The sequence below is a fragment of the Chelmon rostratus genome, chromosome 11 (genome assembly GCF_017976325.1).
Source record: "Chelmon rostratus isolate fCheRos1 chromosome 11, fCheRos1.pri, whole genome shotgun sequence".
Taxonomy (NCBI): domain Eukaryota; kingdom Metazoa; phylum Chordata; class Actinopteri; order Chaetodontiformes; family Chaetodontidae; genus Chelmon; species Chelmon rostratus.
In genome coordinates this window covers 9,597,318-9,622,766 of record NC_055668.1, presented here as the reverse complement: position 1 = coordinate 9,622,766, position 25,449 = coordinate 9,597,318, and the positions used below count along the sequence as shown (strand labels likewise).

Sequence of the window (25,449 nt, the reverse complement as noted above, 5' to 3'; positions counted from 1 at the left end):
GTGATGATCAGCCTAGCGCTGATGGAATGTTTCATAAATGTAACATGGCGGATCACAAGCTTATGCAACTGATAATTTAAGTCATCGTTTGTATTGCCTACCTAAATTTGGATAACCGTGACAAACGTCATTCTTTGTGTTGAATTTCTGCGGTCGGTTTTGTGTCCCAAAAGCAATATATTGACTCAGAAATTCAAATCAACACTATTTAGAGGACACATCAGATATATATGGATTTTCACTGTGTTCAGTCATTCAGTGTGTTTATTTATTGGTTATATTGTCAAGTTGGCAAAACCTGAGACGTCTGCCCGCATTTTATTCTTGCAGAACTCAGAGTGCAAACACTGCTATGTTAAGAGATTAAATCATCGTATCTCCCCAGAGCTGCATAACGAAAAATTAAAATGCATAAAACATAAAAGAGTGTTTGGGCAACAGTTCATCGTTCCGTGATACACCGCAGTGGATAGTTTGTGTAGTGCATCAAGTAAACGAGGGCAGGCTCCAGGTGTGATAATTAGGTATGAATTACGCCACATTTAAGTCAAACTTCTCTCACAAAGAAAGAGAGTACAGAAAGGCAAAACTGGCTGGTTTTGATTAATAATGGCTTCAGTGCGAGTGGCGGTCCGAGTCCGTCCATTGAACAAAAGGTAGGGAGAATGATTGCTTTGTATTTTCTCCAAGCTCTCCAGAAATAGAAAGAAAAATCACTTTTGTTCACTTTTCCACAGAGAAAAGCAGCTGCAGTCGAAGGTGATAATTCATATGAAGGGGAACACTACATCCATTCAGAAGGTATTGGATCACAAAATTAAAAAGCCTCCATACTGCAGTTAATGAAGTTTTTATTAAGAGTGGGCTGTGCATTTGAAACTCTAGCCTTTTCCTATTGGAGGAGACAAGCTGAAGGACAGAGAGACTATCTTTTCTTATGACTTCTCATATGATTCAACTGACAGAGGAAGCCCCACATTTGCATCCCAGGAGAGGGTATTTATATTCTTTTGTTTACTCTGTTTCAGACTTATGCACGACTTTTTTGAAGGTGAAAATCATGGTTTTTGCACCTGATGTTTTTAACTAACGTTCTCTCTGTTGCTTTAGATCTTTCATGACTTGGGGGCTGATGTCCTGAAAGCTGCATTTGAGGGTTTCAATGCCTGCGTGTTTGCCTATGGCCAAACAGGCTCTGGGAAATCTTACACTATGATAGGCCACGGGGTAAGGCCTCCTCTCAGCTGTCTCAGCACTTTCACTCAGGTTAAAAGTGCTGTTTTAATTTATCTTGAGTGGTTGCTATTCTATACACTTTTTTTTAGGTAATTTCCAACTTGTATGCCACACCTGCCCTGTAAATTAGCCCCTCAATCATCAGGGACACACAGGATGTCACAATACTCACAATCATGCTGTAGAGCTTACTTTGCAGAATACCCCAGTAGTACTAACCCAGTGTGCACACAGACTGACTCCTCACCACACTAGAGACTGACTGATGGCAGCCTCATCAGACGTCCCTCCCTTCCTCTCCATTTATCTCCATGTTTCTCCCCACTAATCAGAAAATGTGATGAGGGAAGCAACCCACAGCTTTTCTCTCCTCACCTTGCACAGCAATGGAAATTTCACATTGCCAGTGAGGTTTCTGCTTGTCTACCAAGAGACCTGTGCAAGGTCATCGGCAGAGCGGCTGTCAACATGCCAGATAATTATATATGGCTCTTAATGCTTACTATCTGTTACTTTGTAATTAAAACAACAGGGCATGCAGCTCAGAGTGGAATTGCTTTTATGCTTCAGTAACTCCATATCAGATGAGCTGTTGTTTGTGTTGTTCAGCAGTCTTTGCATGTGCTGAGTTGTGGTTGTAGCATAGCACAGACACCCAAATTAAGAGAACATAATAGGAGCAAAATGAAATTGTCATTTAAAAGTACACTATGAGTAACAATCAGTTTGTGATCTGGGTTCTAAATGCATCATTTTCTCCTTTTAATGTGTCAGGATGAGAAAGGTTTAATCCCACGGATCTGTGAGGGCTTGTTCTGCGAGATATCTCACAGAAGCAAGAGTGATGGCGTGTCATTCTGTACAGAGGTCAGGTAAGGGACTGTCATACATATTCCTATCTTTGTGTCATGGTGCAGGACCGCCACACATTTAATTAATCATAAAACTTTTAGACATTTAAAAAGATTTTAGGACAGCACTTTGCTCACGAAACTAGCAGCAGGGGTGGGAGGACAGGTCTATTTTTGCTACTAAGCATATATAGAGCTGGCAAACTATTCTGGTAACAGATTGTTACTAATGTTGAGGTGATGCTCTTTGAGTTAAAAGACTAAACCAATGCTACTAATGCAGAAGCAAACCTGATGATTATATGTTTAGTCATGGCAGATCTTTGTGTGTAAGGGTGAAATGACTACTACTGAAAGACTTGCAGCAAACCTACAACACTTTTACTCATCAAAATGTAGTAAAAATGTGTTAGGGAAAAATAGAATAGTATGTCAGACACATCCCCATGAAAACATGCATGTGGAATAAATGCTTTCAACAAGTCAATTTGTTGCCATTACAGAGCAAGTAAGTTAAAACTAAAAGCATTTGTCTTGATATGACAAAGAGGTGGTGCGACATGAAGTGCTACATAGAGATGGTGCATTATCAGCATTGTCACTTCAATACAGCAGCAAGGTCAACCTGAGCGGTGGGCTCTCAGTTGTACCATTATCTCAAAATTACACAAAGCTGCAGTACATTGCGTGAATGCAATCAAAGGCATGGAGACCACCCACAAGGACTGCACACAGGCAAGGAAACAAGTGTACCTAGTGTTGCTTCCAGCTACAGACACTCAGGCCTCCAGTCAGAACTAAGAATATCAAAGATGATGCCTTTTCCAGTTAATGAGTTGTTGTTCCCAGTTTGTTGTTGTTGTTGCTCTTAAGTGTTTTGCACCTGAGGGCTGCTGCATTTCACAGTGCCGCTAAAGATTAAAAGTTTGCCACCTAAAAACTCGAGCAAAAAACCAAATCATTTATATTTTGGCACTTTCATGCAAAATTTAACCTAATGGCAAGTGGTATGGTCTCAGTGTTAATTTACATGTGATGGTCAAGCAGATAAAGGGATTCATTGTTCATTTCATTTAGCCAGAAGAGTCATAAAATATCTGAAAATTGTAGGGCTTAACTGTAATGCAGTCCTTTAAAGCCATAAAAAAGCCAACATGAAGACTTTATTGCTATGATCAAATAATAATCAGATGATATCTAGTCTCATCACAGTATCTGTTCATGGTTACGTGTCCCAGCTGTACCCCTAAATGATAGTGCTGGGAGATAGAATTGAGGATGTTAAGCCTATCAAGCTACTGTGAAACCATTATTTTGCCATTTGGTATCATGTGTGCTGCTGGCACATGATTTGGGTTTAATTCAACGCTAGAATGTATTCTTTTTTTTCCTTCTTCCTACCAGGATTTTTTTTTTTTTTTAGAAACGCTTAATAGCTAGAAGATAACAGAGGACTGGCTTTTGACAAATAATGCATTTGTACTGTTTTTTTTCCCCTTTGGTTTAAAAATTAAAGACTCAGATTAAGTGTTGCTTAAAATACCCTTTTCTTGCAGGCAACAGGAAAAACACAGAAATAAAGTGTTTCAAATGTTTGGATCAAGTAGACAAAATGTGATATTGTCATTATTATTTAAAATGCTCTGACATCCCTGACACACAACATTATTTTGTGATTATAGCAGCATATGATTTCATTCATTCGTTTGTCAGTCACAACCTCCACTAGATGTCAAATTATCAACAAATTTTCATAATGTACCTGATTTTAGAAGAATTTTGAGCAATTACAAAACCAGTCTTATTAAGATATGTGTAAGCTTCCTGGCATGAACCTGTTGCTGGCGAGAGTCCTTTATTTCATGTCTTTTTCATTAGAACAGTATTGATCAGCTCCCACTTCCTCAGGCCATGGTCTCCATTGCTCTATTTTTTGTTTGTCCATATGTTGTGCAGGTCGCTGCTAGCTCATCCCAACACTGTAAATCATTATACATTATGTAACCGTAAGGAGGTGAGGATAGGTGGAATGTAACTATGACTTATTAATTACTGTAACTGGCTTAATAATCCCCGCTGTTTTTCTTATTGTAGTAATGGCAGCTTTGCCTCTAGCAATTTTACAAACCATCTAATATTATAACCCAGTTGATTTGTCAACCCCGTGGCGGAAAACAACCTGCACAGCTTACATCCACACGATATGGTCTCACGCCATTTCATTACTGTCACGCTCTCGTAAAGACTAATTGCTCCATGCCTTGCATTGTTTTTGAATCAGCCACTCAGAGTAGTCCTCTTGCTTCCTGCACACACCCACTGCAGCATTGACTGAAGTGCTCTGCCGAAACCTACTTTGCATATGTTTGTTTATTCATTGCCAGTGCAAGCAGAACAATGCATGCACAATAATTTGGCTTTAAACCTGCCGTGCATCTCTTTTCATAGGAGACAGTGAATAGGAACTTGTTTTGTTCTTATTTGGTGCTGTGCCACTCACATATCAACACTGAAACCCTTCATTAATTTGTGGCTTTGTGCTCAATCTTGGATCAGATTTTGCTTTTGTGTTTCTGTCTTGGCACCAGCTATTTGGAGATCTACAATGAACGTGTGCAGGACCTTCTCAGGAAGAGAACTGCACCCACAGGTGGTGGAGGTTTAAGACTGAGACAGCACCCTGTGGATGGACCATATGTAGAGAGTAAGACAAGTTTTATTCAGCACCTTGCGTCCGTCTCAGCTGAGTTTGTATAAAATGCAAACATACAATACAGAAAAAATGTCTACTCATGCGTAGATCTGTCCAAGCACTTGGTACACAACCACAGCGACATGGAGGATCTGATCATTCTCGGCAACGCCAACCGCATCACAGCGAGCACAGGCATGAATAACTTCAGCAGCCGCTCCCACGCCATCTTCACCATCAGCTTCACCCAGGTGAACTGCAGTGCTTTAAATGCATCCCTGCTGCCATGTCTCATCTTGCCAGTTTGAATTAGGGAAAACATTTTTTAAAGTTTCCCAGAAAACTCTTTGGATATTAGTAAAGGCCATCCCTCAAGAGCTCCAATTAGCCTTGTTTATCCGTTTTGTGCAATGATGGTTTTTAACATTTTCTTTTTTCCATCTTCAAAGGCTTTTCCACTTTTTTCCCCCATCTTAAGTAGCACTTTTGTCGTGATACGGCCTATGTGCCTAAGTATTCCTCTGTGATGTTGCCTCTTTTGAACTTCAAGAAGATGGCTCACTAATGTTTTTGGATGCCACAGGCGTGGTTTGATGCGGAGCTGCCATGTGAAACGCTGAGTAAGATCCACCTGGTGGACCTGGCGGGCAGCGAGAGAGCCAATGCCACGCGCACCACCGGCACCAGGCTGAAGGAAGGTGCCAACATCAACAAATCCCTGGTCACCCTGGGCAGTGTGATCTCAGCCCTGGGTAAATGGCAGTTACAGCATGCCTGACACATCATGACACCACATCTTCCTCCAGCATTGAGCCAGATATCTCAATAATACATAGTGGATAATGATTGTTTTCTATGCGAGGGCTGATTTTTTGCTGTTGAATCACTCCACTTATTTCAAAATAAAACGCAGGATACGGGTCACTCTTTTAGTTTGCCTGTTTTGCACCACTTCAGATTTTTATTATGGGTTTAGCAATTTGATGTTTGGCTTCATTGCAAATTGGTTTTTCATCACTTGACTTCTGCTATGCTAAAATTATGGCTGGAATTAAACTCACTATTTAATTTTATTGAGGGTATTAGCAGAGCGAAGGCCTCGGTGAAAACACTTTTGAAGGATTAATATTGGGCAATGACCCTTTTGTTCCCCAAATGGATCTGTAGAGCTTAACATTTCATGTGTTACCGGAATGTTCCAGTTTCTGAGTCAGTGTTTTCTCTCTGTGTGACCACCCAGCTGACCTTAGCGTGGGAGGGCAGTCAACAAAAAAGAAGAAGCAGATCTTCATTCCTTACAGAGACTCTGTGCTGACATGGCTACTCAAAGACAGCCTGGGTGGAAACTCTTTGACTACTATGGTAGCAAGTATGTACCGTAAAGCAAAAGACTTTTCAGGCTGAAAATCGCTCTTTTTATTCTTTCCCGTTCTTAAATGCAAGGAGATGATGTTAACCACCTAATTTGTTTTTTTCACCACTGCTAATCAATGTGCGCCTTCCTCTCCTCATGGCAGCCATTTCTCCAGCTGACGTGAACTATGGCGAGACCCTGAGCACTTTGCGCTACGCCAGCCGGGCTAAAAACATAGTGAACTCTCCCACGGTCAACGAGGACGGCAGCGTGAAGGTGATCAGAGAGCTGCAGGCCGAGGTCACCAGGCTCCGAAGGCTGCTCGAAGAAGCCAATCAGGTCCTGCATATGTTTCAGGCTCAAGGAAACAATATGTGTGTTGACAGTCTATTTTGTTCAGTAATATTGTAGGCTGGGCTGTTTTTTCATGATTACTCCAGGTTTCCCGTGGGGAGCTGTCTTCCTCTGTGAAGATAGAGGAGGAGCTGCATCAGAATGAGGAAAAGGTGAGTCATCCTCTGCCAATGGAAGTCTGGTGTTTTGATGTTCTCTCCTGTAAATAATACACCTGCTATTCCTGCTATTCCCCCTCAGGTACTAGCACTGACCAAAGAATGGACCAGCAAATGGGGCGAGACTCAGAGTATTCTGCAGGTACAGCAATGATTCATTCATGTGTATAAACCGTCTATAAATGTAGTAAAACCAGACATTTTCTTTCGACAAAAAAGACAGCATTGCACAGAGGCTGCACAAGTTGTAATGAAAAAAAATGTTTCGTAACATTTAAAGATCAACCGCAATCAACACACTCATGGCCTCTTTAAACCATTCATATAATAGCGATGTCTTTTTTGTTTTTTGTCTTTGTCCCTTGCATGTATGACTAAGCCCACCAGATGGCCCTTCATGTGCATGGTTGCCTTATCCACCCTCCTCCTCAATACTTTTACTCAGAAGCAGGAGTTAAAAGGTTCAGCTATTCTTACTACGCATTGATAAAGAGGCCAAGCGAGTGTTTGTGTAAATATCCAGGGGCCAATTTAACATCGGGCAGTTTGACTCGCTGACACCCGGTACTGTCTGAGTCTTGGACACGAGCTAGAGGACAACAGACAGTAACTGGGGAGAACTGCGTGATGAATTGCTTTATTCAAGCCATCCAGTTTGTTGTAGGACTTTAATTTAATCAGGTAGTATTATGAAGAAAGCCAAAGACTTGGAGTAAAACCCTGTATCCTGACATCTGAAAGTTATTTTTCTTTTGTGCACAGTTGGGTAAACATTTCAGAATAAAATGTGAGCTACCCTTGTTCAGTTATGTTCTTTGGAGCTTTGTTGTTTCCAGACAGACAATGGATTGTTAGGCGCAGTTGTTGTTTGTTTTTGTTGCCTACCTTCTTGCCTCTGCCCCCATTTTCAATTTAGCAACATGTCAAAACAAATTTGTATTTCATTTTCAAGTCCAACATCCAACGTATTTGGTGAAGAATGATGATGCCATTTGAAGCTTGGTACAGAAGGATGTATGTAAGTAAAATAGGTGTCTGACTAACATAGTGTGAAGGTTTGCTCTATTAATTTAAACACTAACGATCAACAAAAGCAAGCCCCCAGCAGCAGTTTTGACAGACGTTGCATCTTGCAGTAAAGACATCCTACCATTGGGTGTCACTGCAAGTCTTGTGAACAGCCTCAGCCACTTAGAGTGAAAAGTGCAGTGAGAGCAGAATCAACCTGGCATTTCAATTAAATTTTCCATCTATTTAGATTAAAATGGCATCCAAATGCAGAATTCTTGTAATGATCGCAAAGTTTGTGTGCGGCAGTGTTTGGGGAGGCTGGCGAAGAGAAGCAGAACAGACATGACTTCTCCTTCAACCCGTTGTGTTTCTCTGAGGCTGGGACAGGGTGGCAGCATCCCTGCAAGACCCCAAGCTGCAACAGAAAAATGCCACAGTTTGCCAACCCACAGTTTTTGCCGAACACTGTTCTCTGCTGAATTTATGCCCAACCTCCCAAATAACACCAAATGTCATCTGTTCGGATCTCATCGTATTCAGCCAAGTAGCCTGTTGCATTATGCATTGAACTGTGAAGCGTGCCAATCATGAAAAGTGTGAGGTGACTTCTTGTCTCCATCATACATGCTCGCGGTAGCAGGTTTTGCGTGGATTTAAACTGTCGTGTTTGTATGGCCTTTGGAAGATGTCTGAATAGATTTGTGCATTTCCAACTTGTAGCAGCCACCAGTGATCCTGCACCAGAACAGCAGAGTAAGAGGTCAGATTGCTTTGGGGGAAGCTACACATTTCAGAAGTTATTGTGGAAGGATTTTGAATACCCTACACATGAATGTCTGTTATGTAATTAACATTCTAATTCTGTATGGTGGTTAGCAGGTGACATTTAGTGGCTCGACAGCCTTTTATTCATGACAGTGGATTGGAACTCATTAGCAGCTGTCACTGCTCCTAATTAAGAGGTCTTGATTATTGACATATGGCACTTTCGTTTCTGACTGTCCGGCATATTAATTCAAGCTCCACTGTTGTAAATCTATTTGTATGTTCGACCGGTGATGACTTTGAGAACGGGGGCCACACCATCCATCTCTCCTGGCCTTATTCAGAGCTGTGCCCATCCGTGTAGAAGCACCTGTTATGATGCATGATACAACGCGAAACCGAGGCGAAAAGGCCACTGTACTGGTGACCGGCAGGCACACCGGTGCAGCTGAAACTCTAAGTGTTTGATGAATGACTTTATGGATTTGACATTTGTCTTCCTGTGCATTTGCATTCTGCCTGGGTGAAAAATGATAAGTGGGATTCCTACATGGAATGCTGCAGACATTACAGGTGGCATCTTTGCTCAGTTGAGTACAGAGGAGCACATGCAGCCCCAGTTTCACAATTCAGCACATGTACCGGACAAACAAAAGCCTTGCATTGCATTGGTGGAATTTATTTTAAGTAGTTCTTATTTTTCATAAATGGCCTTCAACATGCTAAAGTGTGTGGTGTCATTCATAGAGAACAAATCTCCAGCACATGCTTTTTAAATTAAGAGCAGTCTTCTCCCAGTCCTCAAGACTCATACATTTTGTGTTTAATTCACTTGATGCCGTTGCTGAGAGCGAGATGAAAATTTCTGCTCAGGCCGTAAGGAGACAAGTTGACCAAGAGCGGTGTAAACAGAATTTTGAATTCTGTATTCAAAGCAGATTTAGAATGCAAAGTTATTCATCGTCAGCTTCCCAGATTGGTTACAGGGCATGTGGGAAAGAGAAAGTAATTAATGAGATGGATTCCACAGCAGCCTCTTTCCAGACAGAGACAGCAACAGATTGAGAGAACAGGAAGAGGGTAAAGTGAAATGTTGTTCTACTCCAGGGTATATATACAGTATATGTACACACACACAAAATTTGTGAGTAGTTCTACCCTTTCAGGTCCCCTTGTAACACAGCATGGTGGGAGGAACCTCCATTTCAGTTAACTAAAATGAACCACAATGTTTCTTTGATCCTAGTAGTCTTTGTATTTCCCAAACATGCCACAGTCAGCACAAAGACACAACTTAAGCCTTGAATTCTCTGAGCCGGGCTCTGTTTAATGTCAGTTTACATCATGCTGTCAGCTGTTATACATCATAGTCAGTCATTATAGCATTTTGTGACCTTTACGTATTCATATCGGCAGCTTGTATTTAATTCTATACATGCCAGTAAAGCTTGGCTCCAGACTAGGTGGATTTTCTTCTCTTAATTTAATTCATGAAAATGAGTTGTTATTCGGCCATGCCTGAAACACACATGCCGAGCACGTGTGTTGTAGGTGTCATTCGTGCATGCTGATCTCCTTGATCAACTGTACTGTTTTCACATTCTTTTAACACAAATGATAAGAACCTGTGAATCTTCAGCACATATATGTTGTGCAGAATGAGAACCGTGAACTGACGTGAGTTGAAATGGGGCATGTAGCTTGAGAATTTGTTGACTGACTGGGAGCCCAGAAGCGCCTTTTTTAGTTTTAGTTTTTAGCCACAAGTTGCATGCATGGAAACATGCCGATGGCAGGAGTGCACATCAAGTTATTTACACAGCACATGCATATTACAACCAGAACAACATCTTTATGGTTTAGATTCTGCCTTTAAATGTAGAACACAAATAAATACATAAAGGGGCGACAGAAACAGAAACAACTGTTAATAAGATGCCAGTTGTTTTTATGTGAGTGATGGAGTAATCAATCACTGCAAGCAAAAGGCTTTATGTCATTCTGAAAGCTGCCTTTTTTTATGCATTGGTCATTTTAGCTTTTATATAGAGCAGCAATGTGGAATGTAAATACAGCTCTTTCAAGGAAATTAACCTTTTACTGTAACAGCAACTGAGATGCAGAAGTTTTTCCCTTGTTCTCGATCCTGGACAGGCACCTGCTTATCTGTTCTGTTGGCAGGTTGCTCCACTTCACAAGGCTGATGGGCAGCCAGGAAAGAATGATTGGTTGGTCTAGTACGGCAGTGTTTTGAAATGCATATTAACCAAGTCGGGAACCTGAACTGTCAAAGTGCCGAGAAAAATCCATTAAAAATTCTGCCCAACCACAGATGATGGTTTTTAATGGAAGCCTAAATGCTGCCCGAGCCTGGCTGCTGGTCTAGGCCACAGTTAATTACAGTATGTTCACCAGCTGCCTCAATCTGAAAGCAGACCTTTTTTTTTTTCTTGTAGCACATGCACAGTCTGACTGACTGACTGACTGGGTGTGGTGAAGAGCAACTTTCTCTTGTATGTGAGGAGAAAATAAAGAGGATCTCATCTGTTCCTGTTGTCTGAGGAAAGTGACAGTGCATTAATCTGCCAGGCTGCTCCTCACCTCTAATGAAGTCTGTGAAGAATCCCTTTTAATTAAGTGCAGGGGCTGGGGTCGATGCCTCTCCTTCTTCATTAGAAGAAAGGATTTCTCCCGTCTCACAACTGCCAATGAGCGAGGTGGTGCTGGCGATGGACACGTCTCTCACTTCACCGCCCAGTCTATACGAAAGAGAGTAGGCGGAGGTTGAAAGAGAGGGGAAACTAGTTTATGCAGAGTGTTGCCTCTGACTCCTCCATATGTGAGATTTTCTGCTCTGCCTCTTGGGGAGGTACTTATGATAATCCATGGCAATGTGAGGCATTAGTCCACCAGCTTAACAGAAGAATACTTCTGATAGGGCCACTCATACTAGAGTAGACTCTGGTTATTGAACTGCAGCTGTTGGCCTGCGAGGAAAAGGTTAGCGGCCTTAAACATTTGCCTAGAGAGTTAAGTTTCTCTTTATGATTTAATTCAGTGTGGCGTTTGAACCTAGCAGGTCATCCAAGGCTAAGTGTTTTTCTTGTTGAATAATTGGCAAATTAACTGCTCAAGAAACTCATTCTGTCTGCAGCCTGTTTTTTCTTCTTCCTAAATCTTAACTCTCACCTTTTTGAGTCAAGTTAGAAATGAAACATTACTAAATGAAAGTTAAATGAATATCGGCCCTTGACAGACGCATGCTGTAAGGTGGTGTGACACATGCTTTCACATTTCCTCAGCAGCAATTGTTGCAAGCAATGAAGCGGTGCATGGAGCAGATCAGAGGCTGAAGTGTACCCTTCCTGCGCTTTAGATGGCTGTCAAGGATTAAATCAGTTTCTCTACGTCTTACCGCATCTCTGTAGACTCCAGCACCATTGAATACACATTTAGCAGGGATTTCTGGACAAGCAGATGGGATTCATGCATTCATTTTCATCTAACCTTTGAGTTGTGGCGCAGCTGTAATGCCGCTGTACGAGTGTATTGCGCAGTATTGATCAATAGCCTATGTGTGCGATATGGATATTGAAGTGTTTTTCATCATTTGCTTCTGAGATTTGCATGTATGCAAACACATGCTGTGAATTATGGGGGAGGGGGTGAAAATGCCCCTATGAAATGCACTAATTATGGAATAGAAATGCTCCATAGCTTTATAGTTAAGCTTATACTTTCCACTTCATGTGAGCCTATAAGGCACAGGAATTCATACTCCTTTCAGACACACTGTAAATGAAATGGAACTAGTTGAAGTTTGTTGCTGTTATCTAAAGCTGACATATTTTACAGGCTCGGGAGTATATAGCTACATACAGTGTTGGTAGCTATGTATTAATAAAGGCAATGGTGCATGGTATACAACCTGTGTGTGTGTGGCTGCACTGCCTCTGTTTCACTCACTGAGCACAGTGTACAGTTTGACTCTCGCCACGATAATCTGAATGATTTATGGCGTCTCTCTTGCCGTTAGCCACTCTGCTGCTTCATGGCGACACATGGTTGGAGCGCCGCTATTCAGCTTGGCCTTCAGGCGAGGAAGAGTAGTCATAAAGAATTCAGTTTTCTGCTGGTTGCCATTAAATGTCTGTCAGCATTTTTATTTCATATTGTGTGTCATTCCAGCTACAGGCTACTGAATGAGTTTTTTTTCCTTGTGTCCTATAGGAGCAGACTGTGGCTCTGAGGAGGGAGGGGAGGGGAGTGGTCCTGGACTGCCACTTACCTCATCTGATAGGAATTGATGAAGACCTGCTCAGCACTGGAGTCAGCCTGTTTTATTTGAAAGTGAATAGAGCATTTTTCATGATTCCGAAAGTCTAAATTTTTCCCAGAAATCATTACAACCCAAGGTCCAGTGCTTTGGTTAATTGCTCAGCTTGTCCAACAACAGCTTGCACATTGTATCATGACCTTTTAATCTTTACTACAGGAGGGCAGAACCCTGATCGGGAGTGACGAAGCATCATGCAGTCAGGGTATTGGTAAGTCAGGGTTACTACGCTATATTCCCTGCTGCTGTTTATCTGTTGGCCTGAAAATAAGCAGTATTTCTTTTTATGCTTTCATATTTAATTGTATTGCAGTGCTTCATGGGCCCGGGCTTCTCTCTGAACATTGTGTGCTTGAGAACCATGCTGGGACCGTGACTCTGATCCCTCAGGATGGTGCGCTATGTTCAGTCAATGGCTCTGTGGTAACTGATCCCTGCCAGCTGACTCAGGGTAAGCATTTCTGCAAAGCTAAGAAATCCACTCCTGATATTCTTTAATGAACATGGCGGGGAGGGAGCAAGGCATGTCTGTAATAATGAAGATTTCTCACAATTATTTGGCTGGTGGCAGGCAATAACACTCTCATCCATTTTGAATGCAGTTATATGAGATCACTGCATCACATCTGCAAATGAAATCCACTTTATGTCCCCGGCTCCCCCACGGCAGCACTCAGGGCATGAGTAGATTGTGAACACAGCTCTCTACAGGGCAGATGCCATTTCTCTTACTAAACATTTTGAAGGGCGAGAGGCCCTGGACAAAGCTCCAGACAAAGCCCCAGGCCCTCCATTTAATTGGCAGATGGAGTTGATAGGGCCGACAGGTTTGAAGTGGGCCGGAGCATTAACCTTTCAAAGGACAGAAGCGAGCCGAGCTGAAACTCCTGCCCCCCTGAGCAGACCCTGCTTGCCGGGGCTGGGAGCTTACTGCCTCCTCATCCACAGTGCTTTGCTTTCCAGAGATAAAAACTGCAGACAGAGCCAGGCAGCGCAGGGCCTGGCTACGCTAGTCTCTTTTATAACCATTTCAATTTATCCAATATCCCCTTCAGAAACGGCCGCATCTGAAGCTATTTTCTTGAACAAATGATAGTAATTTTCAGTCCAACAGCAGCTGGAATCCATCACCGGCTGCCCTCTCAGGTGCTTTGTCACTCGTCAGAAGTCATTAGTAGTAGCAAGATTAGTATTTGCTGCGCTGAGAGAGGAGGAGGAGACCTCGGAAAATCTGCGGATGTGTCCATATGAGCGGGAGTCTGATATATAAACTCTAATATCACTTCAATTCTATTGCTTTACAAGACTTCTCAAGTTTCCTTGGAACATTTTCTCTGGTAAATTATCCCCCTGGTCTGCCAGTCACATTGCAGATTGTGTTCTTCATGGCAATTTGTTCACTTTTCCTCAGCAGAGCAAAATGTTGCAGAACTCTTGTGCTATTTGTCAAGTTTTCCCATGTTTAGTGCAGACGGGAAGATTGCCATGGCCAACATCTTTTGCTCCTCAGCTTATTGATGCATCATAGATACTGTGACACTCCTATGTCTGCCAGGTGTCACCACCATTACTGCCACTTGCATCTTTCAAGAAACAAATCACATTTAGCCTCTGCCAGCATGTCTCACAGTGTAATGCTTTATTCAGTGATCTGCACAGCATTTATACTAAATTTTAAAGTTTAATTTGGTGAGTGAGTTGGTGATTTGGCACTTTTTTTTCATGCTTTACCCCATCTAATTTTTCTCTCTAGGTGCTATCACACAGCTAGGAAGAGGAACCATCCTCCGGTTTAACCACCCAGCTGAAGCTGCCCAGCTCAGACAGACACGGCAGGTACAGACATCCACCCAAGCTACAACAGACAAACCCTTTTGTGTTCATGTACCATTTGCTGTTTTTTGTAAAACTAAGGGAGAAAAAGAAAAGATGCTGCACATTTCCTTCTGTAAAAGCAAGTCAGCATCATGCACTCGTTTCTATAACTACAGCTGTGATACCTGCTTCCTTCAGCAAACATTGTTCACAGTTGAACTCTCATTCACACTTCCCTCCAAATCAGAAACGCAACAACGTCTGCATCGGTGTGATCCGTGCCGTTTCTTTTCTGATCAGAATAAGAACTACTGCTACTGCTTGTTTTTGCCTGTTTAGCATGAAACTCTACTTCTTGGTTCTCATTAATTGGCTCACAAAAAAGCGGCGGACCTGCACATCAAGAAAAATCTCTCCACAATGTTGAGCTGTTTTCAACCTCAGAAGCTTTCTGCTCTTCCTGAAAGGAGGCCAGGTGCAGCAGCTTTCAAAACAGGCTGCTTTTCGTCCTGCTTGCAACAGCTCCCTCTTCGCTTTTCATGTGTTTTTAAAGAAGCATTGTGTGAGTGCACCCTTTTCTCCTGAGAAAGAACCAGTTTTTCTCTCCAGTAATTTTGTTAATGTTCAAGCATTATTGACAAGTGTGAGCTGCATAGACCTGAGTGGGTGTAAGAATAAAAACCCATGAGGGTTTATGCTCTCGGAAGGATTAGATCATTTTTAAATTTAGCAAACAATGGCTTAAATGTGAAATGTTTAAACTTGGAAATGGAAAGTTTTACCGCAGTTTGTTGTGGTGTCAGAAGTATCAGTGTGTGCTGCTGGTGATTTATCTCAACCAGAGAATACTCTGATGTCTCTTATATTTCTACAGAGATATGAAGAGATAAATTTAATATCAGTAAACTTGTACTAAGGAGGCCACAACAACCAAATTTCTCTTTATGAATAGTGCCTATGCAAAACATTGTTTTACAACACCGAATCATGATGTAATTAGGATTTTATTACATGGATCAACAGAAGAAAAAAAAATTCTAATGTCAAAATAAGACAGATTGCTACACCTAAATCATTATTTCTGCAGCCATTTGTCTTTAGACGTTGCCGTATGAGCAGAATGGAGCTCTGTGCACAGTTGAAGTGGGACAAGTGATTTCTTGTTAAATACAACAGTATCTGTGCAGTGCAACTGCTGCTTAGTCAATGGCTTAGCAACAGCTACATCATGAGGGCAAAAGGACAGTCCAAAGTGTTGCCAAATTTACTGAAAACTACCAATTAGGAGACGGATGCAAAAAACTGCAGTTAGATCAGTCAGTCTAAAGCTGCTCACACCAACCATTCTCAAAAAACTGAGTCTCTGTGACAAGAGCAATACGAAGCAAGAGTCCTGTAGACGCTCTGAAAGAGCTGCAGGCTTCCATTCCTGAGATGGGAGACACTGTGCATACAAATACTGCTGCTTGGCTGCTTCACAGCTTTATAGCAGAGTGAAAGTCGCTGTTCAAAAACTCCTGTGACATGTGGCTTATTGTTTGTCAGGGGCAATTAGAAACAGTCCAAGAATGTTTTATACAGTTATAAGTAATGAACAAACATTGACAGTTGCATAATTTGATAATATTGCTGAAATATTCATATTCGCTGTGTTTTGAAATTAAGCCCTGGTCTACTATCAATTTTCAGTCAAGGTTAATTTAGAATACGAAAGAAAATGACTCGATCAGTTAATAGACTGTAAAGCCCGCAGTCCCCTTTCAGCATTTCTTCCTGTGCTTCGTTTTATGTTGTGCTCTGCCTCTGTTTTTTTGACAGCTTTCTGCTCTCTGCATTATGAAAATTGCATATTATTACAGCCGAGTAAAGTGCAGATATCCAGGCCCCGCTGTGGTTCCAAGAAGAGCCTTTGCCATTCATTTTTAACATCGATTCCAAATGCGAGATGGTCTCAAGAGTTCCTCATTTCGTTCAGCCTGAATATGTGCCAGCTCACCCAGAATGCGTAACTGTTGTGCAAAGAAGTGGCTTTTAAAATAGTCACAAATTGTATAACGTTCCCTCTTAGTTTTAGAGTGATAATGCAGAAACCCTCGAAGGGAGCGGTGCTAAAGATAAGCTATAAAAACTACAATAATGGACCAGGTTGAACACTGCAGCTGCTCTCTTGCCAGGCAAAATGTGCAACCCTTTTATTTTGGGAAAATGAGATCGTTTCATGCTGCTTACCCTCATTTTTTGGAAGAGCTTCGATTTATCAGATATGAGATTCTGAAATGAACAAAATGTCTCAAAAAGCTCTTCAATCTACCCTCTTATGTTCTGTGTCATGAATACTGATGACATACTGTATGTACTATAATTAAACCATTGTATAATTGTAAACCTACTGTAGCCAGCTGTCAGTCATTTTAACACTCAGATTTTCATTTCACACTGCTGTCTCATTCTGTTGTCTGCAGAGCGGGCTGCCATCTGCCGTCAGCCTGTACTTGACTGACATGTCCAAATCTACTGAGAATCTGTCCAAGGAGATGCTGCAAAATCCAGGGTGAGACTTCTTCAGACATAGTTTTACAGCTCTCTGCACTCTGTGACCCAAGCATAACTGACCCCACTCCACCTCAATCTCCCCAATGTGCCTGCTTATTGAGCAGCATTCATCGGGCAGGTAGACCACATCAAAGCTATAAATCATGGCAGCGTTTCTGTGGCGAGAGGTGGGAACATGCAAAAAGCCATTCTGCGGTGCTTCATGCTGAGCCAGTGGAAATCACAGCAGGCCTGTATCCTACAACCGAGGGCATGTCCCAGAATGGCCTCCACTTCTGTAGGTGGAGAAATGCCTCGTGTCCCTTTTCCAAAATCACTGCAGTGCATTTGAAGTTCAGCGTTACAGAAAATTCCCAGAGTGCTCTTTAAAAAAACAGCAAAAAGGCACTGATGGGAAGCAAGATCATTCCTCTTGTGCTTTGCTCCACTTCCAGCAGATCCAGCTCACATTAGGCCTTTCTCAATCTGCCTTCTTGTCAGTATTTGTGAAATGTCATTAGTCATGGCCCAAGTAGCCTCCCGCCCCAGTTCCACATCCACATTTATCCTGGAGGGGCTCATCCTCTGCTCATTTTATCAGTGATTCTTTGGCAGTTGACTTGTGTGACTTATTGACAGTATACAAGTGTCCCAGTATGTATTTACAAGTGGCACTGATGTCTCTGTATTACGTAAGATGTAATGTTTTCCTAAACTTTGCCATCAGAGTTGAAACCTAATATGTGGCTGTTAGTAAATTAGTATGAGTGTATGGTATTAAATATCATTTTAATGTAAAATACACATCGTAGTGATAATAAAAGATTGATCTAATAGTCAATGCTGATGAAAGCTCTGTAAAAACTTATAGCGTGGTTTGAGATGATTTTATCATGTCAAGTTTCTCACAGATAATGTGTGACCTGAAAAGAAAACATAGACTGGACCGGCTCTTACCTGGAAACATGCCATCAAGATTTCTTAAGATGCTATAATCACATAAAAACTCAATGTACTGTGGCTTTAAACAGTGACTGTATTACTGGTATCAGCAGTAGCTCCATAGCCCACCTAAATCAAACTTCACTTTTTAAACACTGTAGCCCACCAAACTCTGAGAAACATTATGTTAATGTGACTGATCTTTATACCCCGCCGCTGCCTTGGAACTGAGTGACAGGCCATTGATCCGTCAGTGTCCCAGTGTTCATAGAATTAGGGACCAAAATCCAATTCGCTCTCTCATGATTCACCACCCGCTGAAGTAGTGAGCAATTTGAGACCCCAGCCCTCCCCAGACTCTCCTGATCTGATAACCCTGATGTTTTACAGCATGTGGAGTTGTCTGACATGTAATTTCCCTCACAGTGCAGTATCTCCAAAAACACTGAGCTTCTAGCTCAGGTGATTCATACTGCTTTCTGACACTGCCTGGATATGAAAGGGTGAAAAGATGTGTACATAGAGTATTACTACAAGGCTACCATTAGTCAAGTACACCAGCTGCTGTCTTCTGCTGCATCAGAAACGCTCGGTTTATGGGTGGAAGATGAAGAATAGAAGTCAGCAGGAGGTGGTGGTGGACGGAGAGTCAAGCTGCTTGATTGAAGTCAGTAGGTGTTAATGGCAGATGAGCACCTACAATGTGGCAGTACAGTACATCGCAAAATACACTTTGATCATTAGATTCCTCTTTGGGGTTCAATTTTTACTGGACATGCACCATGAAATCTAAAATGGTGCATTCATTTTTGTCTTTTTTTTAAAATCTCCTCTCACCTGGAAAGATGAACCATCATGATTCAGTGACGACAGGCAGTGAGGAAAATGTCTTTCATCTCTCATTGCTTCGATATGTATTCCATCCTTGTTCTGCTTGTTGTTCGGATAGCAAATACTCCCTTGCAGCAAGGACAGAATTGATCTGTCAGTTTGCCCAATCATCTTTGAAATAACCCTCAGCAGTGAGTAAGAGCGAATAATTTGAATTCAAGCGGTGGCTATGGGTATCTGTTCAGCTCTGGGAGTGACACGAGATATCAATGAACTGACCTGCGGTTGCTTAAGGGGGTGCTCCATCGCAACAAAAGCAACCTGCCTATTATCGGCTACATCAGTTGGATCACACGCTTTCTCGCCCGAGAGTTTGAAGTGGAAGAGACTAAGTGCATTAACAAAAGGTCTGACCTGCTTCTTACAGGGGGAACGCTTCACACTTCTGTGCTCATCCAGATCTTTTGATTCGCTGATTTTGAAATGCATTTCTGTCATCTGAATGCAGATTTTCTTGAACCTTGCCTCTAACCCTGTAAGGCCCACTGTTGCAAAATTACAACATCAGTTTCAACTATACTCACAAAAAGAATTGTAATTTTTTTAAAGGCCATTTTACATAGTCAGTGGGTCCTATTATTTAACCCTGCAATACTATTGGATGGTAAATATGTTTATAGGTCCGGCCATCAGGCCACGAACTCACACAACTTTGCACGTATTTGGGCCTTACAGGGCTAAACATGTTTGGCTGTGTCTGTTATGTCAGAATGACATGTTTTTGTATCGTATTCACAAGTCCCACATGTTACCTTGTAGTAGAAGTTTGCCCACTGTGTTTGATTCATGCTTTATTAAATGGACTGTGTGGCAGGGACAGTGTGCTGGAGCCAGGGTAGAATGCAGCTCTTTCAAACCCAGCAAGTCCAGACTCTGAGAGTCAAGTGATGGAGCGGGCCAGCTGGTGTTTGACCCATGTGGCTTTTAATGGCCACCTTAGCTCTGAAAGTCCATCATCTGACAACCCTCCCAGTAACCTCCATCTCTGGCCAGAGAGCCAAGTGGCAACTTTCCTCTTTGCCTCCTCTGGCCACTGACAGGCTGTTGTTCAGGAGCTTGAACCTCCTGCATTAGTGTTTTTACACTGGTTAATGTCCATCACTCTGGGAGCTCCTGTGCCACTTAATGTGTCCTACCACTAGCTTTAGTGCAGCTAGAATAATCTTACCAGCAAACCTATGTAGCTCTGAAGGCTGTGTGGTTTGTTTTCTTTGCCGTGCCACTTTACTTTGAGCCGCTCTTTTCAGTCAACATCCCAGGCTCCTCTTTCAAATATCTGGGATGGAGTTTCATAAAACAGCCACAAAGTGAACTGGACATGTTTGAAAATATGGAATGAGATGTGTTAAAGGGCACGTTTGAAAGAAGTGGGACTTCTCATATCACGTGCACAGCATGCTTCATTAAATCCGTGCGTGTTTGTGTGTACATGTATGGTGTGATGACTAGGAGGATGGAAGAAAAGCTCAACCAGCAGGAGGTGGACTGGCAGCAGGTCCAAGGAAGCTTGAACAGACGCAACCGGGACATCAAAAGACTTTCAAAGGAAAATGGTTGGGCTCCCCATCAACAGAGAGCAGAAGAGAAGACAAAGGGGGCAGAGATGGAAGAAACTGGCAATGGGTACGTTAGGGGGAGGAGAACTGTGCTCTCTGCGGTGATGTTAATGAATCTGTTGTTTGTGTACCAGTTTTGTTCAGTCATTCCACAGCAGGAACAGCGTAAACCTCTGCATGTGAGCACAGAGTGTGACTGAAAGACATGGTATCCAGAAAATGTGGTCAGGTTGTTAGACTGGGGATCCCAGATCAGTGTTCCTCCATTTATTCATGTGAGCAGACAAACATCGCTGAGTACAGGACATCCTCTGCACTGATCCTCAGGATCTGCAAAAATCCTTTAATCGTCAGGAGGACCTGAGCTGGTGTTCCTCTTGTTGATGTTGTCAATGCCGTAGTGCTCCCGCTTTCCCCCCTCGTCAACCTGCAGCAACACACAAAGCTCAGCCAAAGCCGCTGTTTACTGTCAGAAATCATTCTGAGCTGTATATTTGGTTTCTGCTCCCCCCTCTAGAGTGCTGAGTATTGTATGTAAATCCTCAAATCAACATGCACAGATTCTATTTAATTTCACAGCTAGTAGAGTGGCTCTAATCTCATCCAGCCATTTTGGCTGTTTGCTTTTCAAATCTAATGGATGATTTTGTGAAGGCGGGAGGTTTGGGGGTTATTGCAGTCCTGTCTTTTGCCTGCGAACAGTTTGAAGTCTCCAGTGTCACACCACAGCAAATAATTCAATTTGCTTTTGAAAACAAAGAGCCTAGCAGCATGTATAAGCATATAAACACAGCTGTATTGTGCACATACCTCCTCATATCAAAACACAATTTTTGTTTTCTGATTGATTATGAAATGCATTATTTCGTTCTTGTGTCTTCACGGTCCTTTTGTTTCAGCCAGAGGGAAATGCTGACTGCAGAGACAGCTGAGTCCAAAGTGCCAAGCAGCTGTCTTCCCTCTGCCAGAGTGGAGAAGCTCATGACAACCGTATGTACTCACAATTTTCTAGAGTTGCAAATCACAGTCTTGATTAAATATAATAAATAATAAGAGTGTTATCAATATGCCATGGGTAGTTTCTGCATGGAATTAAGTATGACTTCTTTTAAGAAATTGGATAAGGCTAAAGCACAGTGTGCAAATAGTGAGACTTTGTTCTGCAGTTTCCGTTTATTGCGACACTGTATTGCCACCATGCAACTGAAGTAGTAGTCCCTTTTGTCTTTGCAAAGCAGAGCAAATGTCAATACCCACCCCCCACTCCAGCCAAACCCAATACAGATTTTTATGAGGCATGAAATACTTTTTCCCTTGGCTTGTTGTGTTTGTTTATTATGCACATATTTAAACCCTGTTACACTTTCCTGTAGGGGTTTCAAAGAAAATGACACTCATTTTGTGAAAGCATATTGCAATGAGAGAGCTTTTGAAATATCTCTTTCTATATGTAGCTCGTTGTTCTTCAGTCCATTTTCCTGGGCATGTATTTATGCATTCAAATATGATTGAATACGTAAGTGTATGTTTTAAATGGGGTTGGGTGAAATAGTTATTTCAGTTCCTTCACAACTGTGGTAATTTTTTATTAGTAAAGCAACTGGATTTTTCAATTACTGTAGATAATCCTTTAAGGTTTTATTCCTCTTTGTTTCTCCTTTTCTCATCCCCCTACACAATATAAACTAGGCCATACCTGGAAAATATCCTGTCCCTCACACTGGTTTTGATTTAGATGGAGACACATTACAGGGTGGGGTAAGCACCAGGGATGACCAGGAGCAGGAGAGGGACTTGTGTCATAAATCAGCGACAGGGCTCATGTCTGAGTGGCCTTGGAGGAAAGCTCAGAGCGGGGCTGGAGTTGCAAGTTATATGGGAGAGGTGGTTTGGTCAGGGGATGCCAGCCTCCAGCAGACAAGTGTCCTGGGCCCGGGTGATGGATGTGGCATGAAGCCAGAGGGGAATGCTAATGAGATCCAAGGTGTCATGGCTGACTGCTACGAGGGGAGACCTGGCTCTGGTGGGAGCTCATTAGGCAGCGTGTCCCACCTGCAGAACCGTGGAGGAACTAGCTCCACGTCCGTCCTCCCACAGACCGGCACTCATTCTCAGCTCAACAAAAAGCCTCTCAGCAGTCAAGCAGCCTCCCCTCCACCTGAGGAAACTACCTTCGAGGGCCAGTTTGGCTGTGAGGAGATGGATGAATCTGGAGGTTTGAGGGAGATCCCGGGAGTGCACATGAAAGAAACCGCAGCAGCTGCAGTTCAAAACTCAGGGCTGCGCTCTTTGGTCAGCAGAGTTTCTTGGATTGTCCAGGATGCAGCGCGTCTCCTCTGGAGCTCTCCCACAGTATTGCAGCAAGTCAGGGAAGAGGGACTACAGCCTGTTGGGGCCCGCTGGTCCAGACATGTTGTCTCTCTAGCCATGGAGAGCAATGTCGTGTCTGTAGTGAAGGACAGCCAAGTGTTCTCCATGGTTAAAGGGAGCTTTGTCTTCTCTCTGTTCAAAGATAGTCACATTATTTCCATGGTGAAAGAACTTCCTTTCGCACAGCACATCCAGATGGAGGTAACTCAAAACCTTCAGCCCGACGAGGCAGCTCAGATGATTCAAGGCTGCATTAACCCAGACACCGAACAAGTCCCAGTGCTAACACCAACCCAAACCTTTAGCAAGGCAGAAGAATTACCAGATGTGTCGTCAATGCCAGGAAATATCTGGACAAGGAAGAGGGGTATCAGAGGTATGCGGTTACAAGAGCAAGACGTGACTGGTTTTCATGCAAAACAAGGAGACAAACTGATCACAGAGCTGTTGCCAGTGAAACACATCAGTGAGCCAGAGGTTACCCACGTACCTGAAGACAAAGATCAGGCATCAGAGAACTCCAGGACTCTGCTGAGCAAAACGGATGTCAAAATCTTTAGTCAAACATTGATAGAATTTCCTGATTCCCTTTTGAACCTGCAAACCGTGTCATTACTAGACCTGATGGACACGTTACAGTCCGTCACCCCCACCTCAGTGCTCACCTTCCAGAAGATTATAGCTCTCTATTGGCTGAATGTTGCTAAATACAGCCAACCTGAGCTCCGTCCAGCCCTCCTGATCCTGGTAGAGACCGGCCTCTACACCCTGACCGCTGACTCTGGGCTCCTGGGTTTGTTTCATCACCTCCCCTTGTTGCAGCTGAGGGAGATGCAAATAAGCTTAGCAGGCCACAGTCTGCGTTTGATGGGCGATAAAGAGGAGAGCATCCTGGATGTGTACACCTACAGCCAGAAGCTTACCAAAGAGCTGTGCTGGGACATACTTGGTATCATCTGTCCTGGGGACAACAGGGTCTCTCAGCACCCTCTGCTCCATGGAGACTTGATGAAGATGTCTTTAGACTGGCAGACCTATGTGCCTGACCTGGTGCTGGATGCTGGTTTGAGGGTTTGCAGCCAGTTTCAAAAGAATATTGCTGATCTGGTCTATCTTCTTCATAGCAACATGGCTCAAGAAGCAGTCACTCTGGGAGATGTGCAGCTGCTACTCTACACAAGTGTAGGTGTGTGCATCCCCCCCAGCAGCCGCACTGAGCCTCTGGCCCAGCTTTTGCTTACTGGTACCCACCTTGGCCTGGTGTGGGCGGATGCTCTCTTTCACCCAGCTTCACGCGCCGTCACCACAGTGCCCTGCCGTCCCCAATTCCATGACTTAACTCTTCGTCAGCGCTCAGATGTGCGCTGCGTGCTGGTGCATGATGAAGACAAGCGCGGAGCTGTCAGACTGGATGTAATCCTAGCAAATGTGAGGGGCAGGGGTCACCCTGAAAGCGTGACTAAGGCAGCTACCCCGCCTGCACATGCTTCAAATTCATCTCCGCATGCAGAAGTGTGGAAATTAACTTTCAGTTGCTCCTCTGAGGCCGCCTGCCTGATTAATCACTTGTCAAATGTCTGATCAAGGACTGAACAGCCAGTAATGAACAGCCCAGCTTGAAAACTCTCACTCACAGGGAGCAATGGCAAAAGTGCATCCCAAACAGACGGTGCAAAGGACAGCTTCACTGTTAAGTGACAGTGAAAACTATGACCTATTTTTGAAGTTTCTGTGTTTTCTAGACATTTTTTGTCATTTTAATATTGCATGGCTTTAGCACTTGAAGGTTTTATCTTTAAAACACTTGAATCCCTTTGTTCTTTCATTGTTTTTGTTCTTTAACCACTACCTCCCCATTATTATCTTTCTCAAAGAGGCTGTCAGTTTAATGTGGGATGCTTTGAAAAATTGCGAGTTAAAAGTTCAACACTGAGGATTAAAACCGTGTTTGTATCAGTTTCATTTCTTTCATGGGCGTTGTCATATTTTTAAAGGATTTTAGATTAGCAGTCTGACCAAATTATCACACGTGCTTACTCAGGTTGTACATATGTATGCCAAGTTGTTGCTAGTTTCAAATATTTTATATAAAAATAGATCTGTTGAAATGTATTTGTATGAATGTGTTGTGAAAATAAAAGGAAGGTAAATCCACCGCTGCTCTGCAGTTCTGTTTATCACTTAGAATACAGATAAGCTCTTATGGTTGAGGTTTTTAACTTGGGAAAACAATGAATTCAGAGTCTGATGCATTTCACTGCTTTCTCTAATGTCTAATATTTTGTCTTCTTATAATCTCCGTCAAGCTTTCTTTCTCTCTCCCCTCTTATCTGATGTTAGCTTTGGCGTAGGCTCCTTTTTTACTTTCAGCCTCTTCCTCACCATCTAGGACTTTGAATCTGTATTCCACTGTTATCCTGTTATCATCAAACTCACCTCTGGAAAAATATCTTAGTATCTGAGGTCAAGGTGATCCTCCACTACACAGTTACTACCTGCACAATTGCCCATTGTACACTATGAGACCTGCTTTAGGTTTTATAGGTTGATCATGCTGCATCTCTGAGAGAAAACTCAAGTCTGATT

At 42.7% G+C, this 25,449-nt stretch overlaps 1 protein-coding gene across 1 annotated transcript; it reads left to right on the top strand.

The window, feature by feature from the left end:
* The first annotated feature begins 609 nt into the window (after positions 1-609).
* Positions 610-24,772, top strand: kif16bb (kinesin family member 16Bb). The gene is given in 20 exon segments (XM_041948067.1): positions 610-656; positions 738-801; positions 862-996; positions 1,111-1,227; positions 2,011-2,108; positions 4,676-4,791; positions 4,888-5,030; positions 5,363-5,531; positions 6,020-6,148; positions 6,297-6,472; positions 6,574-6,639; positions 6,728-6,787; positions 12,652-12,771; positions 12,917-12,968; positions 13,071-13,208; positions 14,511-14,593; positions 17,035-17,123; positions 20,387-20,560; positions 21,393-21,483; positions 22,183-24,772. Coding segments are annotated over 20 exon segments (4,329 nt in total). The 3' UTR covers positions 24,445-24,772.
* Positions 24,773-25,449: the final 677 nt, after the last annotated feature.